The sequence below is a fragment of the Papio anubis genome, chromosome 14 (assembly GCF_008728515.1).
Source record: "Papio anubis isolate 15944 chromosome 14, Panubis1.0, whole genome shotgun sequence".
Taxonomy (NCBI): domain Eukaryota; kingdom Metazoa; phylum Chordata; class Mammalia; order Primates; family Cercopithecidae; genus Papio; species Papio anubis.
In genome coordinates, this window is record NC_044989.1 from 42,461,227 (window position 1) to 42,483,974 (window position 22,748).

General features: G+C 37.6%; 1 protein-coding gene across 6 annotated transcripts in view; it reads left to right on the top strand.

The window, feature by feature from the left end:
* The window catches only part of EML4 (EMAP like 4), a 160,953-nt gene that overhangs the window by 64,260 nt on the left and 73,945 nt on the right, over positions 1–22,748 (top strand). For 5 of the 6 annotated variants that reach the window (XM_017947459.3, XM_017947461.3, XM_017947457.3 and 2 more), the window contains exon 2: positions 13,308–13,490. In XM_017947459.3, coding sequence (XP_017802948.1) covers positions 13,308–13,490 — 183 coding nt within the window. Of the gene's footprint in view, positions 1–13,307; positions 13,491–16,212; positions 16,324–22,748 lie in introns of those variants that run through there. The other variant, XM_009184083.4, reaches the window with a different exon arrangement.

A 22,748-nucleotide genomic window follows, 5' to 3' on the forward strand; every position in this document is an offset into this window, starting at 1 on the left:
TGAAGAGAAGTATACTAACATACAATCCGCTTTCAAGCCTCTCACCAGTTAATAGCAAGAATTTGGATTCCTTCCTAGCCTGTAATATTTCAAACACATTACATATTCTCCAACCCACCTCACTCCTGTTAATCTTTCAAGTAACTCCTATACTTTGATGAATCTGTACCAGGTATTAATCAAAAGAGAAGTGCTTTCCTGAGTCTTACTTGTAGAAACACTCTTTTCATGGCTTCTGCTTTTCTATAAAGGCCTTTTTTGTTTTGTTTTTGTTTTTTTGAGACGGAGTCTGGCTCTGTCACCCAGGCTGGAGTGCAGTGACGGGATCTCAGCTCACTGCAAGCTCTACCTCCCGGGTTCATGCCATTCTCCTGCCTCAGCCTCCCGAGTAGCTGGGACAACAGGCGCCCACCACCACGCCTGGCTCATTTTTTGTATTTTTTAGTAGAGATGGGGTTTCACCATGTTAGCCAGGATGGTCTCGATCTCCTGACCTCGTGATCCACCCACCTCGGCCTCCCAAAGTGCTGGGATTACAGGCGTGAGCCACCGCACCCGGCCTGTAAAGACCTTTTGTAAGTATTAATCTGGATCATTTTACCTCATTCCAGTGTATCAGCTTTTGCTATGAGTTTATCCTTATCTCAATCTCTTCATGTTCACAGCTCTTCATGTTTAGTTTGGTTTAGGTTTCATCCCTTTCACAGTAGGTTTTGGTGCGTGTGTGTTTATAGCAGTCATGTTGTTTATGTTTTATTTTGAGTTGGTTTAAATTTATTAAGTGCAATTGTAAAACTTAAAAGCAACAAAAAGAGATGAACCACTGATAGTCTTGTTTTGACACTTATCCTCACAAATTTATTCTTTAATTAACTTTAGAAATAGTTATAGGAGAATAAATACATGTTTCTTTCATTGTTACCTGGTTTTACTAAAGATATTCATAATATGAATTTCCTTACACATTGACATTATTAGAAGCATGGGTGGTTTAAAAACTGGACTATCTAACCAGCTGTAAACTGTTTGTTATTATAGGTTTCTTTTTTTTTTTTTTTTTTTTTTTAAACGGAGTCTCACTCTGTCACCCAGGCTGGAGTGCGGTGGCACGATCTTGGCTCACTGCAAGCTCCACCTCCCAGGTTCACACACCATTCTCCTGCCTCAGCCTCCCAGCAGCTGGGGCTACACGTGCCCACCACCACAGCCAGCTAATTTTTTTTTTTTTGTATTTTTAGTAGAGACAGGGTTTCACCGTGTTAGCCAGGGTTAGCCAGGATGGTCTCAATCTCCTGACCTCGTGATCCACCTGCCTCAGCCTCCCAAAGTGTTGGGATTACAGGAGTGAGCCACCGCGCCCAGCCCTCATTATAGGTTTCTTAATACTAGTACTGTAGTTAACATTTTCAAACAACTTGGAAAATTAGTTAAGAAAAATGATTCTCATTGTTAATTATATTTGTTAACTTAGCAAAATGTTTATAATAAATCTCAGTATCTTAATATTTTGGTTTCAAAAATCAATAAAAAGTGATAATTCCTTTAGTTTTGTTACAATTCATGTGACTTTCATTTTATTTTAAATAAAATAAGGAAAAAGGAAATATGACTTGCTACTTTATATACACATTGTTTATTTTATTTCCTACTAGAAAAAATACTTACTTTGGGGACTTTAAGCTCTAAGCTCTATACTGGTTATTGTTAACCAGTTTAAAGAAGATCAGAAAAGTAGTGCCCAAGGACAGCCAAATAATTGTGGTGAATGTTTGTGTAGTGCATTAATTCATGCTTTTCTGTTGCCTAGGGTTTAGCCACTCCTCAAAGCAGCCCAGGTTTTTTGTCTGTACCCTGCCTGCTTTTGCCTGTGTGCTGTGTGCTCGCTCTCCTTCAGTTTGTCCCCTTTTATAAAATAGAGCACTTTCTTTAGTTCAGAGAGCAAAGGGGCAGGAGAAGAACTAAGTTTTATTTGTGCCAACATGAAGTAGTTTGTGTGATAGGCCATCTGGACTGAGGATTTTCTCAGAATGTAAAGTATGCTATGAGATATAGAGAGCTGGAATTTGCTTTGGAACTATCTGGGAAGGTGGTAGGAAACATACACAGAACTGGTTTATATTGCTTACAACATCGGTGGTGAGAATGGAAGACAACTTTCCTGGTCTCGCTTCAGTGTGTGGTTCCTCTACACTTAAGAATTTCTGACCAGGTAACCTATTTCTCCATTCCTGTGAGTTCAGACCTGTCTCACAAACTTGTGACAAAAGAAGTCTGAGGACTTGGGAATGAATCTAGATTCCTTGCTCCCTCCATTAGCCCCCTTCTCCCTGTAAATATATGTGTCAGTAATGTCATAAACATTTGCCTACACACTTGTATAAAGTACTTAAAACTACTTACTTTGTAAACAAATATATTCTGTTGAGAGGACAGAGTGGGTTTTGCTCAGCTTGTTCTTGTTCTCCGTGAAAAAAGATGGTCATATATATGAAACAGCAGCTTTTAATGGAAAATAATTTAAAAGTGCCTCTCTTAATACATCAGAAATTGCATAATTAAGCTTGACTTTTGCTTTTGTGAAGTCTAACCAAAAAACTTCATCAAAAACAATTATCTAGACCAGGCGCTGTGGCTCATGCCTTGTAATCCCAACACTTTGGGAGGCCAAGGTGGGTGGATCACTGGAGACCAGGAGTTCAAGGCCAGCCTGGTCAACTTGGCGAAACCCCATCTCTACTAAAAATACAAAAATTAGCGGGCTGGGCGTGGTGGCTCATGCCTGTAATCCCAGCACTTTGGGAGGCCAAGGTGGATGGATCACCTGAGGTCAGGAGTTTGAGACAGGCCTGGCCAACATGGTGAAATCCTGTCTCTGTTAAAAATACAAAAGTTAGCCGGGTGTGCTTGGAGGTGCTTGTAATCCCAGCTACTCAGGAGGCTGACACAGGAGAGTCTCTTGAACCTGGGAGGTGGAGGGTGCAGTGAGCCAAGATCACACCACTGCACTCAGCCTGGGCGACAAGAGCGAAACTCCATCTCAAAAAAAAAAAAAAAAAAAAATTAGCAGAGCATGGTGGCATGCTCCTGTAATCTCAGCTACTCGGGAGGCTAAGGCGTGAGAATCACTTGAGCCTGGGAGGCAGAGGTTCCAGTGAGCTGAGACCATGACACTGTACTCCAGCCTGGGTGACAGAGCCAGACTCTGTCTCAAAAAATAAAAAAGCCCAACACTATACACAGTGTGTGGTATTGTTACGAGTTTCTCATGGTCTTCTGTCATGTTAGCTTCTCTAATTGAACCTAATCTGCCATTACCATTCTAACCTAGAACGGCTGCCCAGTGTCTCAGCATAAGTGCTTTAGGAAGGGGAGATCAGAGACTACTTCAAATTTTTTAACAACTTATTTGTTCTTGGGATGATATATCTCATACAATGTAACTTTTTGAAATAAAGGACTTTTTTTTCCCATAGATTTGTAGATAACTAATCTGGTCATACCATTAGGCCTCAAAACTGTCATAAAGACCAACTAGTCTAGTTGTTTTTATGCCACAAAACCCCAGGGTTCTTGGAAATACAACTTCATTTTTGTTTTGGAATTTAATTCACAAAAGTGGATTCATTGTTCTCCAAAGAATAAAGGGAGTAAGTCAGTTATGTAGACCAGTTATCCCCTATCCACTTTTACAGAAGAGAAAAATCACTGAACTTCCCTTCCCCTCCTTAAAAAGTATAATACATGTTTTAATCACATAGATGTTCCATTACGTGTGAGTGTCTCACTATCCTATCCTCTGTCATACAACCATCAGAAGTAACTATTGTCATAAATTTTGTGTATATCATTCCCTTGGTTTTTCAGTAGTTTTTTTCTAAACATTGTATTTACTTTTGTATGTTTTTGAACTTTATGTAAATTTCACCTGACTTGCTCTTTACATTCATCATGTTCCTGAGATTCAAAATGATGTTGCACATCGCCATAGTTTATTTTTACTATTCTGGTATTCTGTTAATTGTTAATATCACAATTTATTTACCTATTTTACAATTGATAGATATTTAGGTTGTTTCCAATTTGTTTTTATAATGAACTATGCTGCTGTGAATATTCTTGGACATGTCTTTTGGTGTATGTATGTCTGCAGGAGTTTCTCTAGAACAGAGACTGGGAGACTGCCTGGGAGGCCACCTGTTTTATAAATGAAGTTTTATTGGAACATAGCCACACCCATTCATATGCATATTTATAGCTGTTTTTGTGTTACAAAGGCACATCTGAGTAGTTTGCTGCACAGACTGTGTGGTCTGCAAAGCCTAAAGTATTTAACTATTTTCCCCTTTACAGAAAAGTTTGTTGACTTCTACTTTAGGTTTAGGGTAACAGTGAAATTGCTGGGTCATAGGATGTGTATGTCTTCAGTTTTACTAGATATTGCCAAGGTTTTTTCCCCCCTAAAGTCATTGCAACAGGTCACTTTCTACCAGTAATGTTTGAGAGTTTGTATCCCTCCATATCTTTGGGAATACTAGATGTTGTCACACTTTACATTTTTGGCCAGTCTGGTACACATAAGATAGTATTTTGGATGGTTTCAGTTTGTCTTTCCAAGTTTATTAATGAGGTGCTTGAGCCTCATTTTTTGTTTGTTGGCCATTTATGTTTCCTTTTCTATGAGGTATTTAGAAAGACTGGCAAAAGCTTTGATAAACTATGGAATTATTTGTAGTCTTAACCTCCTTGGTCTCAGGTCATCCTCCCACCTCAGCCTCCTAAGTAGCTGGGACTACAGGTGTGTGCCACCATGCCTGGCTAATTTTTGTATTTTTTTGTAGAGACGGGGATGCCATGTTGCCCAGGCTGGTCTCAAACTCCTGAGCTCAAGCAGTCCTCCTCCCTCGGCCTCCCAAAGTGCTGGGATTACGGGCATGAGCTGCCATGTCCAGTTTGGATACAAATTTTTATCATTTATATGTGTTACAGCTATCTTTTCCATGTTTATGGATTACTTTCTCTATTATGTCTTTTGGAGACCAAACATCTGAATTCTGTTGTAGTTAAGTATCAATATTTTATGGTTAGTTCTTTTTGTATCTTTTTTAGAACCTTGCTGTTTGTGGGATATGAAGACATTTACAGTTATTTTCTGAAGATTTTATAATTTTGCCTTTAATTCTTTAATCTTCTCAGATCTTATTTTTGTGTGTGGTAGAGATATGGGCTTTAATATATGGTTCACCCTTGAATAACATGGGGGCTTGGGATGCCAACTCCTTCTCCCCCTCAGTCGAAAATCCCCGTATACTTTTGGTTCCCCAAAAACCTGACTACTGATAGCCTACTATTGACCAGAAGCCTTACTGGTAACAACAAGTTGATTAACACATATTTTGTGTATTACATATATTATATGCTGTACTCTTATAATAAAGTAAGCTAGATAAAGAAAATGTTATTAGGAAAATCATAAGGAAAATTCATGTACTGTTCATTAAATGGAAATGGATCATCATAAGGCCTTCTTGCTCGTCATCTCAACTACTCAACATGAATTGAGTAGGTTGAGGAGGGAGAAGAAGAGAGGTAGGCTTGCATTTTCCTGTTAAGTATGAATACTTTTTAAAAAGTGATGGCTTATTGGTAGTATAAGTTCAGAGTCAGGAATGATGGTTATGCCAAACAACAACCAGTTGTCCACGTGGGTGTCTGAGATAGTGACACCTTTGCTTTCTGATAGTTCAGTATACACTTTATTTCATGCACAAAATTATTTTTTAAATATTGTATAAGATTACCTTCAGGACATGTGTGTAAGACGTAAGTGAAACATAAATGAATTTTGTGGTTAGAGTTGGATCCCCTCCACAAGATATCTTATTATATATATGCAGATATTCCAAAATCTGAAAAATTTGAGATCTGAAACACTTCTGGTCCCCAGCAATTCAGATAAGGGATACTCAACCTATAATACATTTTTAAAATAGAAGAGGTCTTCATGTTAGAGACTTCTCATATAAACAGTTAAAAAGCTTAGTTATTCAGTATCACGTAATGTAGGAAATTAGATTGGAAAGGGAGCATTGCTGTGGATAGGCATAGCTAATCCTGACTGCAAAGAGGTAAGGAGAAAAGTAGAAAGAAAGATTAGAAAACCAAAAACGTGGTCTGGTGCAGTGGCTCATGCCTGTAATCCCAGCACTTTGGGAGGCTGAGCAGGGAGGATTGCTTGAGGGTGGGAATTCAAGACCAGCTTGGGCAACATACTGAGACCCCATCTCTACAAAAAAGAAAATCGAAAATGTAATTTTATTGTATTTGTATTTGTATTTATTTATTTATTTATTTATTTTAGCAATAGGGTCTTGCTCTTTTGCCCAGGCTGGAGTGCAGTGATGCAGTTATAGCTCACTGCAGCCTTGAACTGGGCTCAGACAATTCTACTGCCTCAGCCCCTCAACTACAAGCATATGCCACCACAGCTGGATAACTTTTAAAAAATTGTTAGTTATTTATTTTAAAGACAGGGTCTTCCTCTATCATATAGACTGGAGTGCAGTGGCACAATCTTGGCTTACTGCAGCCGTGACCTCTTAGGCTCAAGTGATCCTGCTGCGTTAGGACTGGGACTATAGGCATGTGCTGCCACCCCCTGGCTAATTTTTTTTGTAGAGACAGGGTCACCCTAGGTTGCTCAGGCTGGTCTTGAACTTCTTGGCTCATGCAATCCTCCTGCCTCAACCTCTCAAAGTGCTGAATTACAGGCCTGAGCCATGGTTCTCAATTATTTAATTAGAAATATAATAGCCTCTAGGGTATCATTTCACCACAGTGCTTGCAGCATAGTAATTAATATTCTAAATGAAGACTGAGTCACCAAGAAGTGGTTACATTATGATTGTATGCCCCCACTAAGAAAACAAGACAGTAAGTATTCTGTTTTAGAAAGATACAAAATCAATAAAATCCAAATATACTAGAATGTGTAGGCATGTCTCATTCTGATATGATGATGTAATACTGGATTGCCAACTTTTGGATATTTATAATAAAACACAATATACTTATCTCTGCAAAGGTGACACATTTCTCAGCAGTTCAGAAAATATGATTCCGTGTAATAAAAGCATAATGAATAGCTATAATTGTATTCTTTAAACTGTAATATTTTAAACTTTAAAATGTAAAGTGTACGAGTCACATATAAATTTCCTTGTGCTGCTAAAAAGAGACTGACTCATGCCAGTAAATAGATTAGACTGATAGTAAGAGGTTTGTGGATCTCTATTTTCTCTTCATTCTTTACTTTTTCCTTAACGAGTTCAAAAATGCTTGAGAATTCATTTGTATTTCATATTTCAACCTTGAAAGCCGGAAACTATTTTGAGAAGGAGCAAAAATTAAAAAAAAAAAAAAAACGAGGCAATTACCAAAAATTTTTTAAAGGGAGGGGGATTACTGTTTTTAGCTTATACTCCTACTCTATAAAAAAGGTAGGGGTGTATAAGGAAAATGATCTACTTGGATCAAGAAAAGGGAATGTTAATAGCTCTCAGAAAATATATTCATTTACTGAACAGTTGTATCCCTTAGTTTATTGTGAATGAGAATGGTGGTATCTTAGAGATTGGGAGGGAAGAAAAGTAAGAGCAAAGTCTTCAAAATGGAAAGAACAAGAGCAGTGGATTATGTAGAGTCATCAGAGGAAGGAACTCTGACTCCAATTTGCTGTGTGACCATGGGTAACTCACCTGATGTCTCAGAGTCTTAGTTTACTTATTCATAAAATGATGAAAGGGGTTGTTGGACTTCAAGATAGTGTCTGTCCTTGTTTTAGTAATCTATGACAGAAATTTAAGTTATTTGCATTCTGCTTTGTATGTTCCTTATAACATTGGAACACTGTAACTGAAGGAAACTTGTTTTAAGAAGTTAAACTTCAGAAGCAGTGCATTTTACCTTAAAGTGCATAAATTAATACACATTTTTATTGTGAAATTCGAATAATACGAGAATACATACACTGAAAAGCAAAAATTTCTGTTTATTCCCACTTTTCTAATCTCACCTTCCTAGTCAGAGGTAACCCAGTTACCAGTATGATGTGTGTACTTCACAGCTTCTTTCTGTGTACATTATATATTCATATGTGTGTGTGTGTATACGTTTTTTGTGTTAATTTTTAAAAGTGTGTTTTGGTGTGTGTCTATAAATTATTCAGTACATATTATTTTGCAGTTTGCTTATTCACTTAAGTCGTCTTGTAGAACTTTCGAATTTTTAGCTTATGCTCCTCTGTTATTTTAAATTATTGCATGATATTCGATGGTATGGACATATCATAGCTTATTTAACCTCATCCTTAGACCTTAGGTCATTTCTAATTTTGTGGCAATAACAAACAGTGCAGTAAAGAACATCACTGTACGATGATAACTTATTGAAACCACCCTATATGGCCATGCTGTGCATTATTTCATCTAATCATCCAAAGCCTGAGGTAAGTACCCAGTTCGCATGAGTAAATTACACATGAAGAAAACAGTCACAGAGTTGGTAAATAGCAAACAGATGGCCGGGCACCGTGGCTCACACCTGTAATCCCAGCACTTTGGGAGGCGAAGGTGGGCAGATCCCTTGAGGTCAGGAGTTTGAGACCAGGCTGACCAACATGGCAAAACCCCATATCTACAAAAATAATAATCATAATAAAATTTAGCTGGGTGTGGTGGCACGCACTTCTGTAATCTCCCAGCTGTTCCCAGCCTCAACTAATCGAGGCTGAGGCAGGACAATCTCTTGAACCCAGGAGGCGGAGGTTACAGTGAGATCACACCACTGCACTCCAGCCTAGTCGACAGAGAGAGTCTCAAAAAAAAGAAAAAAGAAAACAGATAGATGTATTTAGTCAGTGTAATACCAGAGTTCATATGCTGTTCTACCACGCTTTTATTGGATTCTCAAAGAAATTCATGCTCCTGAAAGGGTTAAGAGCCAGGATTTTAGACAGGAAGGAATTAGAGCTATGAGGAACTCTGGGGATCAACTCCTATGCTCCGTTACATTGCCATTGCTTGTTGCCTTGGCTATAGTGACCCTGTAATTGATCATCCAAGCCAGGGAACTTGGGAGTGAAAGAAGGGGCATTATGATAATATTTATACTGAGACAGGAGACATACTTGTTCTGGAGAAAGAAACTGAGACACTTGAACATCTTAACCCTAACATGGGCCATCATCACCTTTCACATGGGTTACTACAATAGCCTCCTGTCTGTTCTTGCATTTACTCTTACCCTGTTCCAATCTGTTCTCACGCAGCAATCAAAATGATCTTCCTGAAACAAAAAACTGATTAAATCACTCAATAGTTTTGAAGCCCCTTGCGTGGCTTTGTGAAAGGATGTATTTGTTTGCTCCTCATGTGATTATTGTTAGGATGCAGCGTGGAATAAAATAAAGGGCACTTAAGTTGAGAGTCAAACGACTTATCTTTGAGTCTCAGATATCTAGATTAGTTTGGTGACCTTGAGCAAGTTACTTAGTTTCTTGAGCTATTTCCTCCAATATAAAATATAGATAGTGTGTGTAGGGGGGTGTGGGCTGAGGTAATAAATATGAAAGGCACAATGTAAATGCGGGTCATTGTTAATAGTTAACTTTGTACGTGTTATGTCCTTTGAAAAATTGTCCTTGTGTCTATCAGTGTTATGCCCTTTGAAAAATTGTTCTTGTGTCTCACAGTGTCTGTCAGGGTTTGATAGGAATTTTACAAGCTGAACCACCTTTCTCGTCACTATCCAAGTTTCACACAACTTAAAAACCTTAGTCATTTTTTTAAAAATCAAAGTTTGTAGAAGTTTGCTGAAAGTAAAAGATACCAAGTTGGCACTAAAACCTAGCACCCTAACCTTGGCATTATAGTCTGGTGATCTACTAGCTCAGCTGCCCTCCCGGAATAATTAAACAGGTTATATGTTTACAAAAATCATATAAGCATTTTATCTGTGCTTATAATATGAAGGTATAGCTCATCTTTCATGAATTGAGAACAATTTAGAAAAACATATCCATATAGTTTACTGACTTAAATCACGGCCTTTGGTTTACAAATAATGGCTTGCAAAAAGTGAATTTATTAGGTTACATAATTAGCTGGGAGGACTATTGGAGTAGCTCTCAGAATTGAAGGGCCAGGGCTTCAGAGACTAGAACTGGAACACAAGGTAGTTAGAACCACCTTTATTTTTGACAGTCCTAGGGTGACATCTTTGTAGCTGGAGAACAAAGGAGGATGGGCTATAACTCTATCCCTGGAAGATTCAAGAGGGCTTCATTTGGCCTAGCCTGTATCTCATGACTACTACTCCTGTGGTAGTATTAGATTGAGCCATATTAACTCCCTCCCTCCCTCCCTCCCTCCCTCCCTTCCTTCCTTCCTTCCTTCCTTCCTTCGTTTCTGCCTCCCTTCCTTCCTACCTACCTCCCTTTCTCCTCCTTTCCTTTCCTCCCTCCCTCCCTTCCGTTTTTTCTTTTCTTTTCATTTTTTCTCTTTTCTTTTCTCTTTTCTGTTTTCTCCTCTTTCTGACAGGGTCTTCCTCTTGTCACCCAGGTTTAAGTGCAGTGGTGTGATTAAAGCTCACTGAATCCTTGACTTAAACACATACTTGACTGGGTTTAAGTGATCCTCCCACTTCACTTTCCCGAGTAGCTGGGACTACAAACATGGCCACCATGCCCAGCTAATTTTTTCTGTTTTGGTAGACATGGATTTTCACTGTGTTGCCCAGGCTGGTCTCAAACTCCTGGGCTCAAGCGATCCGCCCACCTTGGCCTCCCTAAGTGCTAGAATTACAGTCGTGAGCTGCCGTGCCCAGCTGAAATTTCTAATAGTAATATTTATACAATTGAAAAGGCCATTTTATATGGTTCAGTCTCATAGTATGGAGGGCAGAGGGGAAAGTGAGGCATCATAGATTGACAGCCCTACTAGGAGCAAGAAATATGGTGGAGTTTCACAAAAGACAAGAGGGGCTATTCTTTCTGTCAGAAGAAGGAGAATAGGAAAGCATCCTGGGTAAAAAGAACAGTGACCGTAGTCTAACATACTTACAAAGAATATAGATGAGCTAGAATTCAGCTAGACCACTGTGGACATGAAAAATACTTAAAATATAAAAATTTCTAAGGTGAGAGACTGAATTGTTCTTATTCCTTAAGCATCTCAGAGTTGGACATATCTGCCTTTAAGTAACAAATGTGCTCAAAGCTTTCAAATTCTAACTTTTGTGCTTTGTACATATCCTAGGCGCACCCTCCTTGTAACAGTCCTATTTAAAGATGAAGAAATTAATACTCAAAGAACTAAAATAACTTGCCTAAGATTATGTAACTAGTTAATATGGAATCAGAATTTGAAGTCTAAATTAAAGATGAAACCCAGTTTTCCTTCAAAATCAGTACTTCTCGAAGATAAGATTGTCAGTGAAATACTAGTAAAGACAGAAGAGAGTACATATGTATGCATGGGAGGTCTGGTGCTGTATATGATCTTAAATATGAAATATGAATATTGTTTACTGTTCCATAATGTAATGGTGATAGCTTTGGTTTTTAAATGTTGTGGTGGTGATTTTAACTCAAACTTTGAATTAAATTGTTAAGTTCCATAGCATACTATCTCAGTATGAGAAAAAAACAATACATTCTGCGTTATCGTCTGAATGAGTGAAACATCATTTAAATGGTCTCAGTCTGGTCCAAACAACTCTTACATTAGAAACTAAAACGTCCCCTCAGTGTAAGCCAAGGGTGTTTTTAACACTTAGTTATTTCCCTGAATTTTCCTGCTTATACTGAATGAAGCAATAGCGATTAATGTTTCTTTTTTCTTTTTTCTTTTTTTTTTTTGAGACGGGGTCTTGCTCTTTTGCCAGGCTGGAGTGCAGTGGCGTGATCTCGGCTCACTGCAGCCTCTGCCTCCCAGGTTCAAGTGATTCTCCTGCCTCAGCCTCCCGAGTAACTGGGACTACAGGCTCATGCCACCATGCCCGGCTAATTTTTTGTATTTTAGTAGAGACGGGGCTTCACCTTGTTGGCCCAGATGGTCTCAATCTCCTGACCTCGTAATCTGCCCGCCTGGGCCTCCCAAAGTGCTGGGATTACAGGCATGAGCCACCGCACCCAGCCAGTGATTGATGTTTCTATATGTTTAGATTCTGATTGACCCAACAAATACAGTAGTATAAAGTTACGTATTGCTGTGGTATAGCTAAGCCTTATTTGAATAAGGCTTTCTCTTGTTGCTGTTACATAACCTAAGGCAAATATTAAGTATGTACTTCATAAAAACCTTTTTTTAAGAGAGGTCGTGGTGTTAGGTGGAGAGAAGGAGCAGCGAAAAGTCTTTTGTTAATTACATAGCAATACTGACTTCTGTGGGGTGTGGGAGAGTATAATAGTACAGTAAAGAGTAAAGTAGTAAAGAATGCTCCCTCATCGTTGTTGGTTAAAGTGATAGACTCCCTATCTGATACATAAAGCCAAACAGAAGTGATTTATATGCCTTTTCTGTTTTCATAGAGAACTGTGATAATAATGTTGTAATTAAGAAAGGTTGGATAGTTTGCTGTCTTGCAAGTTTCCTGATGTCTACAAGATGATGTATTTAGGGAGCGTTTTCCTGAGAAAACCAATTAAGATGATGTTATAAAAATAGGGGGAATTTGACCTTGGGGAAGATTTTCACCATTTTAATTAGTTGTCAAATTTATTAACTTATTTTAAATTAAGATAGCTATGAAAATCTTTATGGAAGGTTCATATGTGTCAACATGATGGGATGTTATGGGTTTTTTGTTTTGAAATTTTCTCATCTTTTTTTTTTTTTCTTTTTTTTTTTTTTTTTTTTTTTTTGAGACAGAGTCTTGCTGTGTTGCCCAGACTAGAGTGCAGTGGCGCAATCTGGGCTCACTGCAACCTCCGCCTCCAGGGTTCACGTGATTCTCGTGCCTCAGCCTCCCGCATAGCTGGGATTACAGAAGTGCACCATCATGCCCGGCTAATTTTTTGTATTGTTAGTAGAGACGAGGTTTCACCATGTTGGCCAGGCTGGTCTCCAACTCCTGACCTCAAGTGATCTGCCCGCCTTGGCCCCTCAAAGTGCTGGAATTACAGGCACGAGCCACTTCACCTAGCCAGAGTTCTTCTCATCTTTTGTAAGTCTTATCTGGGATAGTTTTTCTTATCAGAAATTATTTCTCAAGCAGTTTACTTTGATAATATTCCATATTTTATTTTATAGATGATAGTATTTCTGCTGCAAGTACTTCTGATGTTCAAGATCGCCTGTCAGCTCTTGAGTCACGAGTTCAGCAACAAGAAGACGAAATCACTGTGCTAAAGGCAGCTTTGGCTGATGTTTTGAGGCGTCTTGCAATCTCTGAAGATCATGTGGCCTCAGTGAAAAAATCAGTCTCAAGTAAAGGTAATTATGTTGTAAAGTTAAGAAGAGTCTTGCTTTTTGCAGTATTTTCTTTGAAAGTTGAAGTTGGAAATATAAAACTAGTTTCTTATGTTGATTACTTGTGATTATGGTTTGTTTTCCATTTCCTTTTTTTTAATTCCCAAAAAGTTGTGAAAGTTTATTCTTTATTATTTAAAATAAAGAATTTTTGCATAATCCACTGATTATACTTACAGGTTTTTTATGTTACAGTACTTGAGTTAAGTTAGTGTCCTCTAACTAGTTGATAAGTTTACTGAGAGCAGGAGCTGAATCATTATTTTGTGTCTCATTTCATATTGAACCTAACTGGTAGGCACTCATTTAAAATTAATTCTGTTGTCAATACAGAAACATAATTAAAATCATTATAGTTTAAATAGCTTTATTCTGAACCCTCTGTGGTAGTCAGCAGAATCCTGAAAAAATTAATTTAAGCTTTGACACTTACTAGCCCAGTATAATGGGACTTTTAACTTTTCAGTATTGGGAGTTTTCAAGGTTGAGAGAAACAGTCATCAAGACCCTGTTGCTCTGAGTTTGGAGCAGATGTAGTGTACCTTTTGCCTTCCTTCAACCACCAAGAAAGAATTTTATCATTCTTTCACATAAATCAAGTATTTGAACATATCATTTGATGTCTCTTTCTGATTTATTGGTAGAGTAGATGGGAATTGGCATTATTACGCCCATTTTGGCCATGGGAAAAGTGAGAACATTTATTGGCTTGCCTTCCTACTTCAATAAGTCCATGTAAATTATTAACCTAGGGAGGAGTTTTATATAACTCCCAAATTCTAGCCGAATAGGAGATAGTGCAGTCAGCCCACCAGCAAATGAGAAGCAGATTTAGAAGAAAGATTGTGAATTCAGTTTCTGAATGTTGTTTGGGGTGTGTATGGTATGTAGAGATACATATTGGTAGCTGAATTACATATGGATCTAGTGCTCATGTTAGTCTTGGCTAGCAACAAGAATTTGGGAATGTTCCTCTTATGGATGATAGTTGAAGCCATAGAGGATGTAAAATGAGAAGGCAGTTCGGGATAGTTCCATTGGGAGCTCCAACATTTCAGCATAGCACAAAAAGTGATGCACATTGCCAGCTGCTACAGAGATGTCAGATAAAACAAAGACTGAGAGATGACCTTTGGACTTGGCATTTACAGCAATATTAGAAACCTCTCCAAAAGCAATTTTAGTGGAGTAATAGAACTGCAAATCAAATACCAGTATTTTGAGAAGCAGCAATTTAGGAGAATTGTAGAATTGAGAGCAACAAATATAGCCGCTCTCAAAAAATTCACCTGAGTGGAGGAAGGTAGTAATAACTAGGAGAGGATGCTATGTTGAAGGCCAATTTTAATTACTTTTAAAAATTTGTTAAAAATACATGATAGACTTGAGTGCAAAGATAGGTTGAGGACAAAAAGGCAGCAGAGAGGAAGACCAATATGGAGAAATAAAGTGGTAATTGATGAGGCAAGTATCCTGAGAATTTGAGAAGGGATCTTAGAGCAGGTGAGAAGCTATTAGTCTTAAACAGAAGAGTACTACTTCTAAGATAGAATGAACAGATACAACTGAGTGGAGGTTGATATATATTCACAGTTGTCAGGGTTGGAAGTTTTAGTCCTTATCACTGTCTCCTGAGAACTACAACTTCTAGATCTGATAACTGTGAATATACATTGAGACACTGATAACCTTTAGGCAGAAAGATAGGTCATCAGTGGTAGAAAAAAAGGGAATACATGTTTGGAGTGGTTAAAGCTGAGAATGGAAGACCGTAGACTTTTGAAAGAGATGCTGAAAGACCCTGAGGGTGTGGAGACGGGAAACTTACTGTGGAGGAAAGGTGAGTATCATTCTGCCCAGTTTTGTGATTCCCACTCTTTTCCCTCTGAGCCTCATGTACTCTGGGTCTGTGTATTTACAGTGGAGAGTTAGGTGGAAGATAGGATTGATCTTTTTCATTAGTGGTAGTAAGATAAATATGTCAATGACAAAGGGTAAGGGACCTGAGGGTTTGGCAAAAGACTTGATGGAAACCACTTTGACTGATTGTGTTAAATTATGCTTGCTTGCTTGCTTGATTTGTTTACTTTTTAGAGACCCAACTTTGAGGACCGCCAAGATCAAGCCAGAAAAAAGTTTTGTTTGGTTATAAATTGATTTTTATAGGGGGATTTTGGAATTTTAGAGCAGAATAAGGAGCTAGATCAGTTAATGTATATGGGCTTTATAGGGAATATCAGCTTTGTGTAGAGAGGGAAGAACAAGTTTCCTGTATATAATATACGGACTCAGAACCCCGGGGGTACATATAAGTATTTTAAAACCTATAATACGGGAGGCTGAGGCAGGAGAATGGTGTGAACCCGGGAGGCGAAGCTTGCAGTGAGCTGAGATTGCGCCACTGCACTCCAGCCTGGGTGACAGAGCGAGACTCCGTCTCAAAAAAAAAAAAAATTAAAACCTATAATAGAAAATGATAATGATGTTTGATTGCTATTCACATTTTTAAAAGCTTATTTTAAGTAGTTTAGGTTTTTTTTTTTTTACTTTTTTAAGAGACACAGTCTTACTCTGTCACCCAGGCTCACTGTAACCTCAAACTCCTGGGCACAAGTGATCCTCCTTCCTCAGCCTCTGGAGTAGCTAGGACTGCAGGTGTACACCACCACACCCTGCTAAAATCTTTTCTTTTTTTGTACAGGTGGAATCTCGCTATGTTGCCCAGGCTGGTCTCAAACTCCTGGGCTCAAGTAATCTGCCTTGGTCTCCAAAGTCTTTTTAATATGCTGAAACAACAGTACGTTATAATTTTATGTAAATTGAGAAAAATTTTAAAGATATTTTCTCTCATATTGTATCTACTAAGGTATTTCAGTAAAGAAAATTCTGAAATATTTTAAAGAAATTTAAAAATTGCTTTTTTTCCAGCGTATACACAAATATTTTATACGACACATGAGTTATTTAGCACCTACTTCTCAATGTCATGAAATATAAATACAGTTAACTAGCTATAATTCCTATTCCCCAGGAACTTACTTTTTGTAAGTTGTCGTTTCTGATGCTTTTCTAATTATCCTTAGTTATAATTCCTGTGTCTCTAAAGTGAGTCTAGGATCAGTTTTGTTAATGGCTCTTTAGTGAAGGATTACCTACTTCTGGAGCCACAGAACCATCTCTGTGGGACTTTTTCTTTTCACATAACACTAACTCTTAATTCTTTTTAATAACCTTATTAATTACAGAGAGGTTTTTTTTCCAGTTGATTTTAAAATTATACTTCGTAATTAACTTTGACTATTTTATAATATGCTAAGGTGGTTCACTCTTTTGAGTTACTCTGTTGCCTGGGACACAGGCAAGTCTATGAAATGGATTGATGGGGGTATTGATTAATAATTTGAGAAAATAATTATTTCATAGATGAAAATAATTCATGTTAATAATTATTATATTTCCCTTTAATGGAAAAATACGTCCAACTAATTATGTTTCCAATATTGATATTAAGACATTGAGAGAAATACGTATGTAAAGTTTCATAATGTTATTGGCAACTCTGAACAGCTTTATCTTGGAGTTTATATATAGCATATTGTTGAAAGCAATTGGAATTTAAGTGACTCTTCACTATTGACATTTGTGTACAGCCTAAAATAGATCATCTCAGTTTTGATATTAAACAAGATTAATAAATTAGTGGTAAGAAAATTTGGAATAAATATTTTAAGCAAAGTATTTTCAAATAAGTGAAGTTTTTCATAACATTAAAAATGAAATTATCTTGTAGGGATTTGTATTTTTTCTTTAAAAAGTAAAGTCATTTTTTATATTATAGACAGTTTTATATGTGATTTTTTTTTTAGCCCCTTGTGAAATTAGAATTTATAGTATTGAATATCACATAAATTATTGACAGGAAAATGATCATTATCATCTTAAGGTGTTTACATTTTCTAGAGGATTTTTCTTTAGAGGTCAAATTAAATTCCTATGGATAAATAGGATAGAACCCTTTTATGAAGCTGTGATTCAAAGGACAGGTCAACTTCCCTATTACTGAAGACAGCTGTTGTATGATTTTGCTAGATGGTGGTGATATGGGAAGGACATAAGTTGTCATCAGATATGACCAAAAGTAAATGTTAATGATGTGTGTGCTAAGGGCTTAATGAAATTCTGCTATGTTGCTTCATAGTAGTATTGCCATTCAGTAAATACCAAAATCAGAAACACACCTAACCTTTAAATATATTTCGTTGTCTTAGTTTATCTTCTGCAGTGTGCCAGCAGTATTTAAAGCTAAGACTCATTTTTTTCTTGGGTAAATTACGCAGGGTACTTGACTGAGGTAGAAAATTTTCCCATGAGTTTTTAAGGTGGCCAGTCACTTAAATTTTTCATATACTTTCTCCTCTGTCAGAGAATTCTTTCCTTTTGACAGCATATGTTCGTAATATATGCACCAGTTGCAGCTGAATCCTTGCCAAAAGAAAAAAAAAATTACCTGTACTTCGGAGCAAAAGGGAAGGTCCAGAGAACACTGGAAGTTTTAGCTGCCAAGAAGACAAATTATGTCACAGCTGGTGCCTGGGAAACTCATTAGGACCTCTTGAGGTGACCAAATGAATGTAATTTGAGAACACAGCCCAGTGGCACTATGTGAAGACAAGCTGTTAGTACACAATGATACAGAAGTTAAAAAGTTAAATTTATCTGAAGGTGGCAGTCAGTCATTTAAATCAGGAAACTGCTGATTAAGCCAAAGTACAAAGCATTGTAATTGCCACTTGAGAAATGAAAGAACCCAAAGGCAAAATTGAAATGTAGGGGTAGATTCTCCAATAGAAACATTGCTAATTATGTAAAATCTGGGATACTCTAAAGGCACAGATCTGTATCATTCAGCTCCTGGCCCAAATAACATTTGAGAGGATTCAGGGATTATCATAGGTTTCCTGTAAATGTTGTTGATAAGCACGCTACATCCATCAGCTTAGGAAGGTATGAATTGCCTTGGTGGGACCCTTACACTAAAATGACTGGTAACTGTGGAAGGGGATGAGGGAGTGTCTCGTTATTTTTTGTGTAGAAGTATAGTCATGCATCACTTAACAGGGATACGTTCTGAGAAATGCATCATTGGGCAATTTTTTCCTTGTTTGAGCATTATAGGGTGTACTTACACAAACCTAGATGGTATAGCATAGTATGCATTTAGGCTGTATGGCATAGCCCAGTGGTCCCCAACTTTTTTGGCACCAGGGACTGGTTTCATGGAAGACCATTTTTCTGCAGACTGGGGTGGGTGGGGGGAGGTGTTGGGATCATTCAAGCATATTACATTTGTTGTTCTATTCTTATTACGTAGTGATATATAATGAAATAATTATACAACTCACCATAATGTAGAATCAGTGGGAGCCCTGAGTTTGTTTTCCTACAACTAGATGGTCCCATCTTGGGGTGATGGGAGACAGTGATAGATCATCAGGCATTAAATTCTCATAAGAGCATGTAACCTAGATCCCTCACATGCACAGTTCACAATAGGATTTGCTTTCCTATGAGAATTCAATACCGCCTCTGATCTGACAGGAGGCTGAGCTCAGGTGGTAATGCAAGTGATAGCGAGCAGCTGTAAATACAGATGAAGCTTCACTCGCTGACTTCTCACCTCTTGCTGTCCGGCCTGGTTTCTAACAGGCCACGAAGGTACCAGTCTGTGGCTCAGGGGTTGGGGACCCCTGGTATAGTCTGTTGCTCCTAGATTACATAGGCAGCTGTAACACAATGATAAGTATATGTATATCTAACAAACCTAAACATAGAAAAGATACAGTAAAAATACGGTATTTGAATCTTTTTGGACCACTGTTGTATATGCAGTCCATCGTGGAACAAGACGTCATTATGCAGTGCATGACTGTATATTGGCAGATATTGCCTCAGACCAGGTAGCAATTACCGTTTGCACAGTGCCATTTCTATATGAGAGTCAAATGCTTCTTTGTCATTTCCACTCAAAATGTACTCTTAAGTAGTGGCCACAAGTTGAAAGGCCTAAGGGTACATCTTCCTGTGATATGAGAGGAAGACAGAAGTATACAGATAAAATTCCAAATGGAGAAGATAGAATTTGAGTATCACATAAATTATTGACAGGAAAATGATCATTATCATCTTAAGGTGTTTACATTTTCTAGAGGATTTTTCTTTAGAGGTCAAATTAAATTCCTATGGATAAATAGGGTGGAACCCTTTTATGAAGCTGTGGTACATGTAGTCTTCAGTCTTCTCAAAGAATAAAGCAAGAGTAATCAGCCAATTGAGAAAAGGGACAAAGAGCTTAAAAATGAGGGGTGGAAGAAGTATACAGTTAGAGCTATGAGGCATGTGATAGAGAATTCGAGATAAATAAAAAATTTGGAATATCAACTAGACTATCTCTACCCTTCTTCTGATCAAAACTGTAGCCATCTTAAAGGCCTCAGAAATTATTTTCTGAAAATGATCTATTTTTTGTCACATTTTGGAATTGTTTTAAATTTTTATTTGTACATCTCTTTTGGCATATATATTCATTGCTCCCACTAGATCATACACTATTTGTAAGAGGTCACTAACATAGTCATCCCAAGGCTAGCTGAGAAACAATACATTGTTTGTAAATTGAATGCCAGAAGAAGTTAGTTATAGAAACAGGAAGTTGTGATAAAATTACAGTGTTAGAGAGACAGGTTGGGATAGATGCAAGAATAAGATAATACGTACCAGAGTAGCAAGAAGGATTTCAGATTTTGAGCTTTGGAATATGCAGCAGTTCTTAGTGATAACTTTACTCTGTTAGTCTACAGTACACCAAAATTTATTTGTATTTAGGAACTTTCAGGCTAAGATGTCAGTAAGGTCATATACTTGAGTCTGTCATTAAGGGGTGTAAACTATAGTGATTAGCATTCTCATGTCATGATCAAGTATAAAAGTTTTTATTGACCTTCATCCTGGCGTTATGATGGTTTCCACCATGATTCTTAAAACTTCCTTCACTTTTTCATTCACACTACCTAGCTCTTGGTCCCCACCATCTTATTCTCAGACCACTGCCCTGAAATCAGTTCTTCACATGGCTACCAGAGGGTATTCTCTAAAATGTAAATGGAACTCTCTTTTTCAGCTTAAAACCCTTTAGTGATTCTTCATTCTCTATAAATAAAGTTTGCATCATCTGAATGCTACTTACCTCTTGTCTCTGAACTATCCCCTTTCATTCTACATCCTGGCCACATCAAGGAGCTTTTTGTCTCCCACTAACAACCACTCAATGCCACAAATACATACACTCACTTTGCTGTTAGAGTGTTTCTGTTGCTTTACACATACTGCAATGGATCCAAGTATCTTATCACCACCCTTTCGGTTGTCTATTTCTTTCTTATTCTTTAAGGTCTTATTGTGTATTTTTTCAGGGAAGCCTTCCTTGAGCTCTGTGTCCGTAATCCTTACGGAATTATGTGTCCTTTCTTTGTACTTCCATGATACTCCATTGATATATCTCTGTTACTGTACTTACCAGATGTTTTCATTGCCGATGTGATTCTCCTTGAAGATTTTGAATTCCTTGATGTCAGCAACTACCTTGTATACCTTTGTAAACATAAGACTAGGATTATAATTGGTCCTGAGTAAATATTTGATTGGTGCATGGATGATGAATACATAACAGTTTAGGCATGCAGAGGTGACTAGCGTATGCCGGAGAGAAGGATCATCCAGGTGCAGAAATGCAGAAGAGTAAAAAGTACTTAGTTTACGAATTCAAAATAAACTGAAGCACAGGGTGTGAGATTGGGAGTTTCAAGAAATGAACATAGACTGGTAGGGCCCATAGTGAAAGGTTTTCTTACACCTTTTTAGGGAATTTAGTTTTCATCCTGAAGGTAGTGGAGAGCCACTAAAGAATCTTAAGCTGAGGACTGACAGGCAGATTTATAGTAATCAGTCCAAGGTGCCTATGTTTTTGACATTTTTAACATCCCTGAAATTACAGTGTATATTACAATTGATGGTGTCTTATAGTTCTAATAGGAAATACTTCTTTCTAATGGTACTTAAAATGATGGGGCATATTACAGTTCGTGGCATTAAATTTAAAGATACATAGCATGTGTTAGGTCATTCTGGCACAGTGTAGCAATGCCATAGTGTAGGGTAAAACTGCAAGAAGAGAGACTCAAGATAAACTCAGCATAATCCAGAAGAGAAATTTGGTGCTGAAGTTGCATCCATTTAGTTGTTTTGGTATTAAGTACTTTCTGTGTGCTAGGCAGAGTGCTCAAGTTATTTCAACCCTAATTCAAGAGTCATTAAAGTCATATGCCAGGGGAAAAAAAGACAAAAAAACAAAAATACTTTGACTCTTATCTCACACCATAAACAAAAATTAAATCAAAATGGATCATAGACCTCAATGTAAGGGCTAAAACTTATATAAGAAAGATCTTAGTGACCTTGAGTTTGACAAATATTTCATAAGTAGCACACAAACAAGCACAGACTATAAGAGAAAAATCAATTAATTGAATTTCATCAAAATGTAAGAATTTTGTTCTTTCAAAAACTGTTTTGAAAATAAAAGGGCAAGCTACAGAATAAGAGAAAATATTTGCCAGACATGTATTTGTCAGAGGACTTTTATGTAGAATATTTGAAGAACTTGTATGCCTCAGTTATTAAGAAGAAAGCCCGTTCTTAAAGTGGGCAAAATGTTTGAGCAATTGAAGTTGATATGCCATTTGAGGCATTGGTAAAAGAATGGTAAAAATGCCTGTAATTGGTGGCCGGGCACAGTGGCTCATGCCTGTAATCCCAGCACTTTGGGAGTCTGAGGCAGGTGGATTGCTTGAACCTAAGTTAGAGACCAGCCTGGGCAATGTGGCAAAACCCTGTCTCTACAAAAAAAATACAAAAATTAGCCAGACGTGGTGGTGTGCACCTGTAGTCACAGCTGCTCATGAGGCTGAGGTAGACAGATGGATTGCACCCTTGGAGGCTGTGGCAGCACTGAGCCATGATTGTGCCATGACACTTCAGCCTGGGCAACAGAGCGAGACCCTGTCTCAAAAAAAAAAAAAAAAAAAAAAGACTAGGAAAGAAGAATAAACTAAATCCAAGGCTTAGCAGAGGGAAGGAAATAAAGATTAGAGCAAAATAAATGAAGTA